This window comes from Myotis brandtii, unplaced genomic scaffold, assembly GCF_000412655.1.
Source record: "Myotis brandtii unplaced genomic scaffold, ASM41265v1 scaffold49, whole genome shotgun sequence".
Classification (NCBI taxonomy): Eukaryota; Metazoa; Chordata; class Mammalia; order Chiroptera; family Vespertilionidae; genus Myotis; species Myotis brandtii.
Window position 1 is genome coordinate 6,905,575 of NW_005368707.1, and position 18,278 is coordinate 6,923,852.

The 18,278-nt window shown below is 44.2% G+C and overlaps 1 protein-coding gene across 2 annotated transcripts in view; it reads left to right on the plus strand.

Moving 5' to 3' along the window:
• The window catches only part of MCM10 (minichromosome maintenance 10 replication initiation factor), a 39,009-nt gene that overhangs the window by 237 nt on the left and 20,494 nt on the right, over positions 1-18,278 (plus strand). Inside the window, exons 1-8 of one of the 2 annotated variants that reach the window (XM_005876581.2) lie at positions 86-276; positions 1,189-1,277; positions 10,773-11,111; positions 11,887-11,988; positions 12,127-12,267; positions 14,101-14,272; positions 16,549-16,714; positions 17,847-18,014. In XM_005876581.2, the coding sequence (XP_005876643.1) occupies positions 1,271-1,277; positions 10,773-11,111; positions 11,887-11,988; positions 12,127-12,267; positions 14,101-14,272; positions 16,549-16,714; positions 17,847-18,014 (1,095 nt within the window). In that variant the 5' untranslated portion in view covers positions 86-276; positions 1,189-1,270. Of the gene's footprint in view, positions 1-85; positions 277-1,188; positions 1,278-10,772; positions 11,112-11,886; positions 11,989-12,126; positions 12,268-14,100; positions 14,273-16,548; positions 16,715-17,846; positions 18,015-18,278 lie in introns of those variants that run through there. The other variant, XM_005876580.2, reaches the window with a different exon arrangement.

Genomic DNA, 18,278 nt, shown 5'->3' on the forward strand with positions numbered 1-18,278 from the left:
CCGGGAGGTTCGGGGGTGAGCAGTGGCCGGGCACGTCTGAGATGCCGCTTACTTTAGTTAAGGGAGCAGTGTTTTCTTTCTTTAAAGTAACCTTTAAAACGCTTGCCAGGTGCATGCCGTTTGGACTTCTCTTATTTGTTCATTTTTAAAAGTCACAATAATAAATGTTGAGTATGTGCCGTGTACGGGGCTCCAAACACTCATTACGCCCCGTGGCGCCGGCAGTCCAAAGAGGATAAAGCAAGTACACGGTAGTGCAGTACAGCCATAGGAAGGGTGAGTTGAGAGGGAGGCGGAAAGGCTTAGAAAGATGGGTGTTTCCGCGGCGGGGGAGAGCTTCCCGAAGGGCCCGAGGCCTGGGAGCGCGCTTGTGTTCACGGAGGCGAATGCCGGCTAGTCTTGCGGGAACATGTTTGCGGGTGGGTAGAGCGGAGCGGAGTGGACCCGCAGAAAAGATGAGGAAGTAGAAGTAGAGAGTGCCCATTGCCTCGTTGGCTTTGTAACATTTTTGCTAAGGGCCATGGAAGGTCATTAAAGAATTTTTTATTAAAGGAATACCACTATTGGATTTCTGTTTCTAAAAGATTTCTAAGGAAAGAAAAGGTTACTGTGGCTGTTGTACCAAAACTAGATTACAGAAGGCCAAAGAGACCAATGCAGTAGTCGGGGCAAAAGATTGATAGTGGCTTGGACTAGGCTTTTGGCAGTAAAATGGGGGAGGAGTGGAAGTTTTGAGCAATATTGTGGGGATAAGAACCATAGCACTTGTCAGATGGCCCTAGATATGAGGGTGCGGAAAAGGCATGGGTTTGGGTGGAAAGGGTGGTTGGCTATAGAAATGAACGAGATAGTTTCCGCTGTCTAAACTCTCGAGGAGCTCACGATCCAGCAGATTCCCCAATAGACAGCACAGTAATACTGTTTACAGTTTGTTTCATCCATGTAATCTAGTATCATACTCCTCTGTACCTCACCTGAGTTTCTACAACCATAGTTTGCAAAAAAAGAAAAAGGGGACTGCTTCCATACTAGGAGGAAGACGGTGTTGGCGGTAGGGGTGAGAAATGGTCAGATTCCGGATGGATTCTAGGATTACAGTCCCTAGGAATTGTAGGATTCTGGACTTTTTGGATGTGCAGTGTGTGCAAGAGAGAACCAAGGGTGACTTCTCTAATGATGATTTCACAGAGCCAAGGTTCTGCATTACTGCCATCTCCGGGGCACCTGGTCCTCCTTGGAAGTTCACTGTCGCCACTGTTCCCTAGACAACATGGATGGTAAGTCCTGGCAGTTCTCTCAATTTTCTTTTGTTTTTAGAAATCATCCTTTGTGGATTGTTGTTTATTCTACTTGCAAAATAGTGAAAATAGCTGCCCCACCCTCAAGTGTTGCCTGAGTGGGTCACTTCAGTCACTGAATGTTACTTGTTTTAATCAGGTGGGATTTATTTATTTATTTTAATATATTTTTATTGATTTCAGAGAGGAAGGGAGAGGGAAAGAGAGAGAGAAACATCAATGATGAGAGAGAATCATTGATCTGCTGCCTCCTGCACGCCCCCTACTAGGGATTTAGGCCACAACCGGAGCATGTGCCCTTGACCAGAATCGAACCTGGGACCCTTCAGTCTGCAGGTGGATGCTCTATCCACTGAGCAAAACCAGCCGGTCTAATCAGGTGGGATTTATTCTGGCATTACTGGTTGTCTTTCATAATAGTGATGATAGCTGGCATGTACTTACAGTGTGCCAAGTGCTGCTCTAAGATCCTTAATTATATTAACTAACAATTCTCATAGCAACTGTATTTTGGAAACAGAAAGACCAATGTCAGAGCAGGGATTTGAACCCAGGCAGTCTCAGAGTTCACATTTAATATTGAAGTCTGTTGAGCCCAGGCTGGGTTGCTCAGTTGGTTAGAATGTCAATCTCATACATTAAGGTTACAGGTTTGATCCACCCCCCTCCACCCCCCGGGCAGAGGCACATACAAAAATCAATCAATGAATGCATAAATAAGTAGAACAACAAATTAATGTGTTTTTCTTCTCTCCCTTTCTCTCCCTCCCTCGGTCCCCCCTCTCCCTCTCCCAATCTCCCTCCTTCCCTCCTTCTCTTCCCCACTCTGTCTCTAAAAATCTATAAGTAAAAGAAATCTGTTGAAGTGGTTTTAGTCTAGCTCTGTCTTAAATTATTATAGTCCTTTCTAGTTTTGTTCATTTTGCAGGAATATGTGCAAATATTTACTTAAGAAATGTTGTTCTAATTAGCAGAGCTTAGCCAGGGAGCAGCACAAAACTGATTGTGCTGGCTGTGAAGAGAGGATCCTGTATAATAAAAGGCTAATATGCAAATTGTCCCCTCAACCGGGAGTTCGACCAAGGGACAGGGCCAGCCAGCCAACCACCCGAGGCCCCTCCCCCCGGCCAGCCCAGCCCAATCACCCCGATTGGGGCAGGCGGGCCAGACCCCACCCGTGTACAAATTCATGCACCAGGCCTCTAGTAACATAAAATGCATTCTTTTTCTAGTTGTATAATTGAGCTCATTGTCTGAAACTGTATTTTTTTAATCCAAGTTTATTATACATTGTCCTTTTTTTTAAAAAAAGTACAATTCAGTGTTGTTGAAATTCATTACACTGTGATATTATGTGAAATTGATTGCACATTAGTATAATGATAGTTTCTTGTTTCCTAAAATCATCACAAATTACCTTTATGTAATACAGAGTGTAATTTTTTTGCTATGAGAAGGTCGGGAAAATAAGTGGTGAATGGGTATGTGTTCTCTAAGAAGTCATTGTAGCTAATAAAATCCCATTTGGTTGGCATGGCCTCACAATTTGATCCAGTATAAATTAAATCAAAATATTTCCTGGTGCTAGAGTTTCCTGAACAACATTCCTGCTTACATTCTAGTAGAGATAACAAGATAACAAACAAGTAAGTAGAAAAATATCTGGTAGTTGATAGGATGGGAGACACTGGAATGAGTTTGTATGCTGAGAGAAATGCTCCAGAAAATGGAAAAATTGGTGATGTGGGAGAGAGAGAGAGTTTTGGGGAAGCTGGGAGTAATGGGTTCAGGTTAATAAATGGAAGAACTGGCCATAAATAGGACTAGACACTTCATCCATTTTCATAGAAGGAAAAGCAGAGAATATATATTCAGGTTTAGTAGTGAAAGATGATGGAATCTGATTGCTTCCTTTGTTTGTTTTTTTAAGTGTGAGACAAGATCAGCTAAGAGTAAAGATGGAGGATAGACATCAGAGGTTTGAGAAGTGGCTGAAGTGGTTAGAAAATAGGAAAGCAATTATTAGGGAAATGTGGGGATTTTTAAGCACTACTGAATGCTTATTTGTTCTTGGCAGTATATATTTAAAGTTTAACCAATCAGTATGGTGATCTTTTTCTAGGAAAGTTCACTGGTTGGGGTGCAGGCATGGAAGTAGCAGTCTGTTGGGTTTAATCAAGGTCAACATTCATAAAATTTTAGAAATTGTATAAAGATAGAAGTTTAGAAAATATTCACAATGAAATATATATATACTAGAGGCCCGGGGCACAAAAAATTGTGCACTGGGGGGGGGGGGCCCCCAGCCCAGCCTGTGCCCTTTAGCAGTCCGGGAACCCTCAGGGGATGTCTGATTGACGGCTTAGGCCTGTGGGGAGTGGGCCTAAGTCGTCAGACATCCTTAGCATTGCTGTAGAGGTGGGAGAGGCTCCCGCCACCCCCAGGGATGATGGCTGTTTGCAGCTGGTCACACCCCCTTCAGGGTGGGGGTCCCCACTGGGGTGCCTGGCCAGCCTGGATGAGGGGATGATGGCTGTTTGCAGCTGGTCACACCCCCTTCAGGGTGGGGGTCCCCACTGGGGTGCCTGGCCAGCCTGGATGAGGGGATGATGGCTGTTTGCAGCTGGTCACACCCCCTTCAGGGTGGGGGTCCCCACTGGGGTGCCTGGCCAGCCTGGATGAGGGGATGATGGCTGTTTGCAGCTGGTCACACACCCTTCAGGGTGGGGGTCCCCACTGGGGTGCCTGGCCAGCCTGGATGAGGGGATGATGGCTGTTTGCAGCTGGTCACACACCCTTCAGGGTGGGGGTCCCCACTGGGGTGCCTGGCCAGCCTGGATGAGGGGATGATGGCTGTTTGCAGCTGGTCACACACCCTTCAGGGTGGGGGTCCCCACTGGGGTGCCTGGCCAGCCTGGATGAGGGGATGATGGCTGTTTGCAGCTGGTCACACACCCTTCAGGGTGGGGGTCCCCACTGGGGTGCCTGGCCAGCCTGGATGAGGGGATGATGGCTGTTTGCAGCTGGTCACACACCCTTCAGGGTGGGGGTCCCCACTGGGGTGCCTGGCCAGCCTGGATGAGGGGATGATGGCTGTTTGCAGCTGGTCACACACCCTTCAGGGTGGGGGTCCCCACTGGGGTGCCTGGCCAGCCTGGATGAGGGGATGATGGCTGTTTGCAGCTGGTCACACACCCTTCAGGGTGGGGGTCCCCACTGGGGTGCCTGGCCAGCCTGGATGAGGGGATGATGGCTGTTTGCAGCTGGTCACACACTCTTCAGGGTGGGGGTCCCCACTGGGGTGCCTGGCCAGTCTGGGTGAGGGGCTGAGGGCTGCTTTCAGGCTGGCAATTGACTGAAGCTCCCAACCGCTCCTTGTTTTCTTTTTTTTATTCTGGGCCAGCTTTAGCTCTGGCTCTAGCTCTGAGGCTTCCGCTGCTATAATCGAAACAATGTATAACTCTAGCTCTGAGATCCCGGCTGGCTGAAAGCTGATTTCTGGGGTTTTGTTTAGCTACTACATTTGCAACATAGTACATAGTTTCTTAGAGTTGTAGCTCAGAGGCCGTCAAGTCAGGCGGGGGTTGGAGTCCGCAGTCACTGCAGCAAGCAAACCTCATGTTCGCTTCCAGCTGCCTGGCTGCCGGCCGCCATCTTGGCTGACAGTTAATTTGCATAAGGATATGCTGATTAGCCAATGGGAAGGGTAGCTCGTACGCCAATTACCATGTTTCTCTTTTATTAGTGTAGATAGTTATATGCAAATTAGCTGGGACGCTGTAACAGTCATGACCGGCTCAGGAGGGGACTGCGTGCGCAATGAGGCAAGCCACAGATGGCACAGGCCTGGAGACAGGGGGGCCTGCCCCGGAGCAGAGACACACACAGGGGGGGCCCGCCCCAGCAGCCGCGGTGCCCCAGCAGTCCCTCCTCTGCACAAGAGCTGCAGAGGAAACACCTTTTCTGACCACTCATTGGCTAAGCTCCCGGTATGCCACTCGCAGTGTTCTTGGCAACTTGGGTAATAAGAATCCAAGAAGGTGATCTAGGGTTTTTCCACCTCACTCCTGGAGGAAAAAACAAAGGTCCACTGCTGGAGGGGCTAAGAAATGTCATATCCTGCCCTAGCTGGTTTGGCTCAGTGGATAGAGCCTTGGCCTGCGGACCGCATTGTCTGGGTTTGATCATGATCAAGGGCATGTACCTAGGTTGCAGGCTTCTCCCTGGCCGGGGCCCAGGTCAGAGTTCATGCAGGAGGCAACCAATCGAAGTATGCCTCTCACATTGATGTTTCTCTCTGTCTTTCCCTCTCTCTTCCATGCTCTCTAAAAATCAGTGGAAAAATATCCTCAGGTGAGGATTAAAAAAAAGAAAGAAATGTCATATTCTATGAAAGAGACATCTTGAAAATGCATAAAGAAAGTTGTCATTTTTTCGTGGCGAAGGGACTGGAGTCCGTGTTGATGAAAACACCATGGCGGCCAGCAGTGGCAGCCCCAGCGGGGTGATGCGGGTGGCGCCTTCCCCTGATCAGCCCGGTTGCCTCCTGCAGAGGACATCTCCTGGGGGCTCCCGGACCTAAAGGGGGCAGACTGGGCTGAGGGACCCCCCCACCCCCCGCCCCTCAGTGCACGAATTTTGTGTACCGGGCTTCTAGTCTATTATAAAAGGCCAATGGCCGTAACGACCAAATGACCGGTCACCAGGAGGTGCATTGATGGGTCTCGCGGCGCGGGTCTCGCGGTGTGGCAGTTCTGGGGTCCCGCCAGTGTAGTGGGTGTGGGGTCATGCCAGTGGGGCAGGTCTGGGTCTCGTGTGATTTCGCGCGCTGGGCCTCTAGTGAATAATAAAATTGACTATAAGGTGATTATAAAAAAAATAATGTACTCTTAGAGTAGGAAAAGACACCATTTAACCTGTATAACTTGATTGTAATCAGGAGTGTACTATTAGGTTATCACAGACCTTTAGAACTGAATTAGACTCGAGATATAATTTTTGTACCACTGTGTGTGTGTGGGTGGGTGTACGTGTACATATATATATATATTTTTTTTTTAATCCTCACCCGAGGATTTTTTTTTTTATTAATTTTAGAGGGAGAGGGGGAGAAAAAGAGAAATATCAATATGAGAGAGAAACATTGATTGGTTGTCTCTCACACACACCCTGACCAGGGATGAAACCTGCAGCCTGGGCATGTGCCCTGATTGGAATTGAACTGGAGACCTTTTGGTGCATAGGATAATGCTCCAACCAACTGAGCCACACCAGCCAAGGCACTTTTGTATTTTTTTTAATAACAACACATGCCACTATAAAAAAAAGATTTTTGTCAAGGAACCTGAGGGTATGCAAGAGAAGCAATGGAATGAAGAGTTGTTAGAAGGCAGTGATTATAATGATGGAACATGGATCCAAAGTGGGGACTGAAGGAATGGGGTATGAGGGATATTAAAAATATTGTAGGCAGGTCAATGGATTGTACTTCTTAATAAAGATGGAGGGGCTCTGGCTCCTGGTGTTCAGTGGTTAGAGCGTTGGCCGGGCACACCCCAGGTTAGATTCCCGGTCAAGACCACATATGTTGGTTGCAAGTTTGACCCCAGCAGGAGGCAACCAATCTATGGGTCTCTCTCAGATGGATGTTTCTCTCTCTTTCCTCTCCCTTCCTCTCTCCATCCATCTCTCCTTTCCACTTTCTCTAAAAAAAAAAAATACTGTTGGGTGAGGATTAACAAAATAAAACAAAAAAGACGGAGGGGAAGTGGGAGGAATCCCAAGGGAAGTTAGTAAATGACAGCAACCAGGAGGGCTTCTTGATGAAAAAAAATCTGATGTCATGTTGTGTGGTTTTGAAGAAAGGTTAATAGTTCCAGAGTGACAGTGATAAGCAAGAAGACATCAGGGCAAGGGAAAAGAAGTCACCAGGGCCCTTGAGTTGATTACCAAATATTTATTACACTAGAGGCCCAGTGCACAACATTCATGCACGGGTGCGGTCCCTAGGCTTGGCAGGTGATAGAAGCGCGAGCATCTAGTGTGGAAGGGCAGGTCCCAGCTGACCTCTGGGCCCTGGGAAGCACCTGGGCCCCCAGGCCCCTGCGTGCACTCTCTTCCACCTGAGTCACAGCGCTCAAGTCCCCACGCAGAGATGTGGTGAGTGCGGCCAGACGCCGAGGCATAGCATGAGCCTCTAGGCCGCCTTGCAGTGCCGCACGGAAGCCTGGTGGGCAGCGCACTCTCTCCCAGCTGGCCTCGCAGACCGGCTCCTGCACAAACCCACGGGGAGCCCGACCGGCCCCTGCGGACCCGGCGGCTGTGGCCCTGCTCACCTGGAAGAGGCCATGCGGGTGCAGGGCGGGGTCCTCACTGGTACCTGGGCACAGGGGCTTCCCTGGCACTCGAGCCCTGGCGTCCCAGGGGAGGGTAGCAGGGGGAATGAGAGTGAGCTCAGTGGACACCCTGCATTCTCACTGCACCTCTGTCCTGTCACCCCTGCCCCCAGGTAGCTAGTGAGAGGTCACAGGCCCCCCTGGGCACCACAGGAGGTTGGTTGCTGCCACCCACCCCCAGTTCCCCATCCCAGCTCTGGGCCCAGCCCCGATCAGGCAATCAGGGCCTGCCAGCCACTGGTCGCCATCTGTGGGCAATTGGGCCCCCTCTTGTACCGCCTTCGCCTAGCGCTGCCCACTCACCTGCTCCACCATCCAGCCGTGGTCCTGCTCTCGTCAGGGCCCATCGGGGCCAGCAGTGCCTCCACTGCCGCCCACTGCCAACACCGCATCGCCAACGCCCACCATGTTCCGTGCCACCCTCTGGTGGTCAGCGCATGTCATAGCGAGCGGTTGAACTCCCAGCTGAACTCTCGGTCAAGGGGACAATTTGCATATTGGGCTTTTATTATATAGGATGCCTGGTGTGTGCTGGAGACTGTTCTAGCATTTGGAATATGAGGTGTGTGCAGTTAAACAAATTCCACTCAAGGGGCAGCTTGATTTCTAACAGCCACTGAGGGTATAGAGAAACTTGCTGGTAGTAGGTTCTGAGTCCCAGATAGCAGATCCCAGAGGTTTGTGAGTAAGAAGGCAGGAAGATAGGTCAACATAACATCAGGAAAACATGATTTTTGGTGGTGACTGAGGTAACCTGGGATAGTGGCATCATGGATTAGTCTGACTGCTCTCATGAAAGAAGGTGAGTTCAAGGCCAAGAGTATGGAGCCACAAGGTAACATTTTTCACTCGTGACTCCCAGTGGTGTTGATCAAGGCCTCTTCTTGGGGGGCGCTCTCTACAGCAGCTGGGAGCAAGAGAGAGGCTCCCTTGCCAGGATGTGACCATCTCACCTGGAGCACAGGGAACCTGATTGCCTCTTCTCTCTTGCTGCACCCTGTACTCCTAGAGTCTGCGGACTAAGCATTCAAAACTAATTGTTTTACAACCTCTGACTTTAAGCTTCAGACCCTTTCATTAGATTCTAGGCCTTAAATTTGGCTGTTGGCTCTTTCCCATCTGGTATGGGAGTGTAGAGCAGTAGAAAGGATACTGATTTCCTGATCTAGAGCTCTCCATCCTAGCCTAGGCTCCTGTGCTGACCTATTTCACCACAGGCCCCTGAGCAGTCCCCTGCCCTGTCTGGACTTCAGCTCCTGTCTTTCCAGTGAGGGAGTGAAATAGCCTTAATGTTTTTGCTTTAAATGCTTCTGATTTCATAAAGAAATAATGCCTGAATAGGGAAAAAAATGAGCAAAGAAAACAGACAAATCAAAAAAAGAAGAAATCCACTGGCCAGTTAACATAAGCAAGAATTTACCTCAACTAATAATCCTAGAAATGCAAATCAAAACAATAAGCTACCTGCCTTTTATAATCATCCAGCAGATTGGCAGAATATCTTAGGTGACCTATCAGATTTAGTGAGGGGGTAGGGAGAAATGGTACTTGAGTATAATGCTAGTGAGAGTACAACCACTTGGAGAACGATTTGGCAGTATCAAGTAAATTTGGAAAATGTGCATTCCCAACAATCCAGGACTTTCACATTTGATAATGTATTTCCAAGGAACTTTCACACATGTACAAGGTGTATGCATGATTATAGCATACTTTGTAGTGTGAAAATATTGGAAATAGCTCATATGTTCTTTATTGGAAAGTGAATTAATAAAATGTGACACATTCTTATCATAGACTACTAAACAGCAATTGAAAGAATTAAGTATATGTTTTGATTTGGATCAGTCTTACATGCAATCTTTCTGTATCCTGAAGGAAAACAGGATACAGGGTAATACATATAGTATGAAATAATTTATATAGATATTTGTAAGACAACCAAATACTGTGTATTACTTTACAAGTACCTATATATTTGTTAAAAGTTTGAAAAATTGACTAGAATGATATACCAAAATTATGATAGTGGTTGTAGTGGGGCCTGGAGGTAGTGATATGGAGTTGGAATAAGATTTGGCTTGAGTTTTTTTGTTTTGTTTTGTTTTAAGCTTTTAAAAATTTAATGTAAAGGCCAAAAGAAAACCTGACAAAATGTTAGTAGTGGCTAATTCTGGCTGATGGAATATGAGTATTTTTAAAGATAGATAGATAGATAGATAGATAGATAGATAGATGTGTATATACATATATTGATTTCAGAGAGGAAGGGAGAGGGAAAAAGATAGAAACATCAGTGGGCGTCGAGCCTGCAAACCCATCATGTGCCCTGACTGGGAATCAAACTGGCCTCCTGGTTCATAGGTCGACACTGAGCCACACTGGCTGAGCGGGATATGAGTACATTTTATGTAATTGTATGTACCTGTCTATATTTTTTAAAAATTGCTCAAACAATTAAAAACTGGAGAAATAGCCTGCCAGTGTGGTTCAGTGGGTGAGCATCAACCTATGAACCAGGAAATCACAGCTCAATTCCCGGTCGGGTGCACATGCCCAGGTTGCGGGCTTGATCCCTGGTGGGGGACATGCAGGAGGCAGGCGATCGATGATTCTCATCATTGATGTTTCTATCTCTCCCTCTCCCTTCCTCTCTGAAATCAATAAAAAATATATTTTAAAAAATATTTTTTTAAAAAACTAGGGGAATACATACATCTAGGGCCTAAATATATGTTTAGTGTGTTTTTCAGTTAACTCCCTTGTGGGTTGAAGTTGGTATGCAGGAAGTTGTCTCATTAGCTGATATAGTGTAGGGAAAAAGATCTAGCCTAGTGATTGGCCCAGTGTGATTACTAAGCAGATATTGGCCCCTTCTTCCTTAGCCCAGAGCCCTCCGAGAAGCACTTGGGAAGAGAGAAGGTGGAGATAAGACCAGTGATTATACCAGGAAAATTGATTAAATATATAGTCATTTTAATTGTGTTATGAATGTTGAATGTTTTAATTAACTATGCTTTCATTAGCAGTTCTTCTCAGGTAGGCTTATTTTCTCTCCTTTTTCTTCTTTTTCCCCTAGTGGGTGAAGATGAATTGTCTCTGCTGACTTCACTACTGGAAGAGAATGAGTCAGCCTTGGATTGTCATTCGGAAGAGAGCCACCCTTCCATCCAGGATGATGGTAAACCTGATACATTTGATGAGCTCTTCGATGCTGACGGTGATGGTGAATCTTACACAGAGGAGGCTGATGATGGGGAAGTGGAAAAGACTCAAGACCAAAAGGAAAATTTGGCTACTCTCTTTGGAGATATGGAGGACTTATCAGATGAAGAAGTTCCTGCATTACAATCAACTAAAAACAGAACCCTCCCTGCTCCTGCTCCCAATCAAGGGAAAACTAATCAAGAGTTACAAGGTGCCCTAACTACTTGCTTTCTCTAGACTAGAAGAAGACCACCAGTCTGTCAGTTTTCATTAAGATAACTGTTGAGTCAAGAGTGGAGATAAATGATTTGTAAAAAAAAAAAATGTCTGAGTTAGTATATCAAACATTTAAGGCCAGCATTTCAGCATACAAAGCAATAGCCAGCCAGCAACGTATATATGTATCAGGGACAGCCAACTATAGTTGGTCCTTCACAGGGTGACTCTAACACTTTTCATGCTTATTACAAAAAAAATTACTTTGGAAGTTATATGCAAATGGAGCCAGACAAGACTATAAAAACTATTGCACATTCTATTTGAGCAGGAGACCATTTCTGAACAGAAGCTTTGAGGAGTGTACTTTTCTTATTCCTGGCATCTTCTCTTATATTTTTAAATTATAATAAAATTCTGTGGTTGGCAGTTTCTTCTGATACAAGACCAAGCATTTGTTGTATTATGATATTCTCTGAAATTAATGTTTTGATTCCTAAAAACTTAACTGTAGATAGGTATCTATGATCTGTCAGTAGTACAAATTCATAACTGGCTTTGGTATTAGAGGCTTGATTACTGGAAATAAGTTTATTTCTCTAAAGGGACCCCTTCGAAGTGTAAAAGTTAATTGAGTTCTTAGTATGTGATTATATTGTGGGTCTCGAGGTTTGGGGGTAAGATGGGTGGACACCAAAAATAATTCCAGCACTTTTGTCATGTATAATATTTCTTCTGGTTTGCTTCTTAAGTCAATATTTTCCCCCTAGATGAGTTAAGGAAGTTGCAAGAGCAAATGAAGTCCTTACAAGAACAGCTAAAAATGGCGACAATTAAACAGCCTGCAAGTCCAGCCTGTCCACATAAATCTGGTAATCAGACTGTAATTCTAGTAATAGTATGCATTTCTCATATTAAGAAATTATAATATTTCTGCATCCAATTCCTGGTAAAACTGCTCCTGAGCCCCTTTCTAAACTCATTACTAATTTCTTTTATTTTTAATCAAGTAGAGAAGTCTCCACGCCCCCCTCTTAAAGAGAAGAAAGTTCAGAGAATTCAGGAGTCAACATGCTTTTCTGCAGAGCTTGATGTCCCTACTCTACCAAAAACCAAGCGAGTGGCTCGGACACCAAAAGTTTCACCTGCAGGTGTAGTATTCAAGGCCTCCTGGTTTCTCACTACTCTGATTCTGTTGAAAATATATTTTGGCACTATCGTGTGTATGTGTTTCATCTGCCCCCTGAGAAAAGTTTCTTGGGAATGGGAACCATATGCTCTATTATGTACTCTTTCTCTACATCTCAAAATGCTTAGAAAATTTTTAGGTAGAGAGTAGGTATGTCCTAAACACTTCATGGGTTGAATTTTTTTAAACTCTGTTTTAAAAAAAACTACATAACACCAAGTCTTGTAGTTGACTTGAACTATAGTAAAAACTAACCACTGGATCTCATGCTAGCAATCTAGAGATTCAATCTTTTGACTTGTCAGAATGAGGCACAGATTCTCTTATAAAGTAATCAGGTTTTATTTGAAGTTAGGTTGTATTAAATTAGAAGGTCTATTCTTTAGAAAAATTTTCTTTGCCAGTAGTCTGGAATAGTATTCAAATAAAAGCCTATTTCAGCACACACATATATACACACACAATAAAATGAAAGAGATTTATAAGCTCTTTCTGTTGATTTTGTTGTATTGCCTCAGTTTGCCCAAAGTGATTATTCTTTGGAAGACAAAATGGTCTGTAGATAACATAGCTGAGAGTAAGCAGTATTTTTTTGACCACGGGAGATTAAAAAGGCCCTTTTGAATAGCATTGATATATGGGACAATAGTAGAGAATAGTTGCAGCCTCTGAGTGTTTATATTTATTTGACAACAAATTTATACTTTACATATCTATTTATGAGTAGTGTCCATCCCTTTAGGACCTTTGGCATTGCTAAGATATTTCATTAGGTAACTTCCAGAATTCAGTTTTGAGGGGTGGGACATGGACATGGTTTCTAGAGATCCTAAAGTTCAGGGTTGCCCTGGCCCCTAGTTTGGGAGCAGTGATCCAGAGGGTAAACAAAAATCTGGTTGAAGAGAAAGTGATATTTTATTAAGGAAAATACTCAAACTTTCTGACCTTCAGGAGCACTATCAAATACTTCTAAAATAGGAAAAATAACCATGTCAGTAGAATACCTTGATCCTCCCCAACACCCCTTACCCCACGAATGAAATTGAATGGGTTGAAATGAAATGAAACAAACAAGAAAAGAAGCTAACTTTGGATTTTCTTCAGGTGGGATCTGATCTGTGCACAAATATCCACTAATTATGGAATTCTGAAGGAGAGCTCTTGCTCCCTCATAAAATCTACCACAGTGCTCCATATGTGGTGAATACTCAATAAATGTCTTTGCAGAAGAATGGTGTTTTGGGTTTGTTTGTTTGTTTGTTTGTTTTAAATATATATATATTTTTTTTTCTTTTAATTTCAGAGAGGGAGAGAGAGATAGAAACATCAATGATGAAAGATAATAATTGTTTGGCTGCCTCCTGCACAATTTCTACCGGGGATCAAGTCCGCAACCTGGGCATGTGTCCTGACCAGGAATCAAACCGTGATCTCCTGGTTCATAGGTTGATTCTTAACCACTGGCCAGGCAAGGAACAGTGTTTTAAATTGGCACTATCTAATATAGCAGTCACTAGCCACATGCCACTATTTAAATTTAACTAAGTTAGACATTCATTTCCTTAGAAACAATAGTCAGTTATAAGTAATCAGTGGCTGCCGTATTAGACAGCACCAGTATCAAACATTTTCATCATTACAGAGATTTGAGGGTAGTACAGAAATGATCTTGTGGGCTTCCTTTGTTTTCTCAATATTTGGTTATTGTATGGTGGATAAAAAAAGAACAATTCTCTTAAAAATGTAGTTATCAGTGTGGATTTCTTTTCACTTAATTTTTATGTTAATTTTCTAGAGCCCAAAAGCTCACCTTCAAAGATGATATGTGCACCCTCCCAACCACTCCGAATGACGCCTGGGAACAAACCTAGTTGGATGACTAGAGATAAGGGTGTGGAGGCCGCCAGGAGTTCTGGGGACATAGCTCAGCCGGTCTCTGTGGAAGCCTTCTCTGGCCTGAGGCTCAGGTCAGTAACATACAGCCCCTCACTGATCACATGCCCCGCCAGATGCCTCGTCCTTCTGTCTGAGGGCTGAGCCTTTTAGAAATAGTATATTTGTACAGCAGATCCACATAACACCAATAACTCTGGAACTTGACAAAACTTGGCATTGAGCACTGGTTGTGATTCAGTACATTTGCATACGAAGTATTTAAGGAAGACTTTTGCTTGGATGGATAGATAGGTAAATAGATAGATGTGAAATTATAATTAATCAGAAACTGACAGAAAGAAACAGTGATAGAGACTATTTTGAAATACATAAAGATACATACAGTTTAACCAGGATAATAGTATCTTGTAATTGATGTTAAGAAAAATAGCTGTGCTCCTTTTTTTTTTAATAACCTTTAAGGTAAATTTATATTCTTTGCATCTGTTATGTGGAAAAACTAAGATACTCAATTAAAATAGGATTAAATCCCAGGATCAGTTCAGTGGAAAGTGTAGACTTTTAAAAAATCCTCTGTGCTCTGTGCCACTACTCCATTGCATCTCCATCATTACTTCTCTTAAAGCCCAGGGTGGAGCGGTAATCTTTACTCTGAGAACAGATTGCTCTTAGTTCAGTCCTGATTGGCCAAGTGCACCCCCCTAGAACACTTAAACCTTGTCGATCTAAACTAAAACTACCAAGCTCTTGAATTGTATATTATTGAGCTGGGGAAAAACAAGCTGCCATTCTGCAGTATGGTACTGTATATAGAGTAATACAGTGGACGTGTATTGTGAAAAATCAGTAGTACTCCAAATCAATAAAAGTCAATGTTTTAATTATGGTTGAGATGGAGGCTGAGGGATGGAATACAGTAAAGCTCCTTAAGTAGCTTTAGCTTCTTTTTCAAGGTAAACATGACCTTCTTGAGATGATACTGCCTGCCCCAGCAAGCTCCCAGGTGACACTCCTGGTGGATAATGAAAGATGTTGCTGATGCAAGTGTGTAATGCATGTGGGAATTGAATGGAGGTAGACAAAGTTGAAATTACTCAGCCAGAGCTTCTCAGTGGCCTACAAATTGAAGGGATTGCAGAATTGTTTGAGTTCCTGTAATTGTAATATGTGAACCTCAGAGCCTAAAAATACTATATTTAAATGCCATTTAACAAAGAAAAATCAACCAAAAAAATGAGTTTGCGTGTCACCTCTGACACGCGTGTCATAGGTTCGCCATCACTGCTCTAGGACTTTCTATTCTAGACTACTGAAAGAGTCAAAGGCACATTTATTTGTGTATTTTCTCTTGTCCTTGAATATATAATGTAATCAAACATGGAACAGATACTAATATTTACTAGAGAGACAATTTGCAAATTCACCAAGTTTTAGCCAGTCATTAGAAACAAGAATATATTAATTGGAGCTAGAGTTAACACTTTTATTAGAGGCCCGGTGCAGGGATATCGGACTACTGGTTTCGGCCCGATCCCCACAGGCTAGGCCGAGGGACCCCACCGGTGCACCGGGCCACTAGTATGTATATAAGATCTTTGGTTAATTTCTTCCCACCTCCCTCCTCCCTGCTTCCCTCTGAGATTCATCAGTCTGTTCCATGTTTCCGTGCCTGTGCGTTAAGCGTCTGCCCCCTGGTGATCAGTGAGTGTCACAGCTATGGGTCGAAAGGCATGTGTGTGTGTGTATGTATATATAGAGAGAGAGGGAGAGACAGAGACAGAGAGACTAGGGGCCCAGTGCACGAATTCGTGCACCTTGAGAGGAACTGTGGGCCGTGAGGCTGTGGTGGGCACAGGAGCGGGTCTCGGCCCATCCCCTGTGTCCCCGCCCAGCCCCTCCCACCATGGCCCCAGGTTCCCTGTCTGCTGGCAGCCCCGCTCCCGCTGCCACCACTCCCATGTGCTGACAGCGCCGGCCCCACTCGCACCCGCTGACAGCATGGAGCGATTGGGGCTGGCGCTAGCAGCAGGTGCAAGTGGGGCCGGCACTGGCAGTGGGTGCAAGTGGCGGCTCCAGAGCCATCAGTGGGTGTGAGTGCCAGGCGGGACCGCGGCACAAGGGAGCAAAGAATTTTCAGTAATCACAAGAGGCTCGCCCCAATGACAGCAACTGGCGCCCCCGCTCACCTGTTCACCATCCCACCGCGACCGACACCCACCATGTTCCGCGCGCACCCCCTAGTGGTCAGCGCACGTCATAGCGACCGGTGGTTCGGTTGTTCTGCTGTTCAGTCTGTTTGCACATTAGGGTTATAGATGGTCTACTAATTGCTGATTTCTTGACGCAGACGGCCTCGAGTGTCCTCTACAGAAATGAACAAGAAAATGACAGGTCGAAAACTGATCAGACTGTCTCAGCTCAAGGAAAAGATGGCAAGTGAAAAGCTAGAAGAAGTAGACTGGGTAACATTTGGGGTTATATTGAAGAAAGTCACTCCGCAGAGCTGTAACAGTGTGAGCCATTTTATTTATTTATTTTTTATTAACAGTATTACATATGTCCCCCATTTTCCCCCTTTTTGCTCCCCTCCACCCTGCCTGCACTGCACTATTGTCTGTATCCTGGGTTTTGCATATATGCATATATGTTTTTTGGGTTAATCTTTTTTCATCTCCCTGACCCCCCCCCTCCCCTCATACCTGTCATTCCATTCCATGCATCCATACCTCTGGACCTATTTTGTTTATCAGTTTATTTTATTCATTAGATTCCACATAAGTGAGATCATGTGGTATTTTTCTTTCTCTGACTGGCTTATTTCGCTTAGCATAACACTCTCCAGGTCCATCCATGCTGTTGCATAGGGTAAGAGACCCTTATTTTTACAGCTGCATAGTATTCCATTGTGTAAAGGTGTCATAACTTTTTTATCTACTCATCTTTTGATGAGCACTTGGGCTATTTTCAGATCTTAGGTATTGTAAATAACACTGCTATGAACACAGGGGCGCATATATCTTTCTAATTGGTATTTTGGGATTCTTAGGATATATTCCCAGAAGTGAGATCACTGGGTCAAATGGCAGTTCCTTTTTTAATATTTTTAGAATACTCCACACTGTTTTCCAAGTGCCTGCATCAGTCTGCATTCCCACCAGCAGTGCATAAGGGTTCCCTTTTCTCCACATCCTTTTCAGTACTTGTTTGTTGATTTACTAATGGTAGCAATTCTGGCAGGTGTGAGGTGATGTCTCATTATAGCTTTAATTTAATTAATCAGTGATAAGGTTATCAAATTTATATCTGTGATATGCACATGAGTGTGTGTGTTTGAATATTTGAGTGAGAGAGATTAGACAGGCAGTGCTGCTATCCCATTGACTATTTAGACCTGAGAATTAGAGGCTCTAGTAACAACTTTGCTACTGGTTTGCCTTAACTTTACCTTCATCTCTAAAATGAAAAGGGTAGTACTAAAGCCTAGAGAAAGGATTAATTTATAATTAACAGAAAATCTGATGATTATATATTTAGGGTGGATTATAGTTATGTATTTTTCAACAACAGAACACTTGAACTGTAAATGGAGGCAGTGTACCCCATTATTCAAAAATAATTAAAATTAAGAATAAATATTTGTTCCAGGGGAAAACATTTAGCATCTGGCGACTAAATGATCTTCGTGACCTGACACGGTATGTGTCATTGTTCTTGTTTGGAGAAGTTCACAAAGAACTCTGGAAGACTGAACAGGGTACCGTCATAGGGCTACTCAATGCTAACCCCATGAAGCCCAAGGATGGTTCAGAGGAGGTAAGAATCTGTTTCTGTGATTATTGGGGGAAATGCCTTTGCAACTTAGTCAAATTCTGTCAAAAAGATTTGTAGTGGTCTCCTTTCAGATAATAAATCATGCTTTTAAAGTATTACCTCCGTTAATCTGTTTTTTTGCTTGCTTGTTCATTCCTCGCCCACCAGTATTCTGAATTTTCCACCTGCTCTAAATTGTTTTGTATCAACTTCTTTCATTATATCTTTTGAATTAGTTTCAAGGTTCCTGGAGTTTTTTGAACTCTT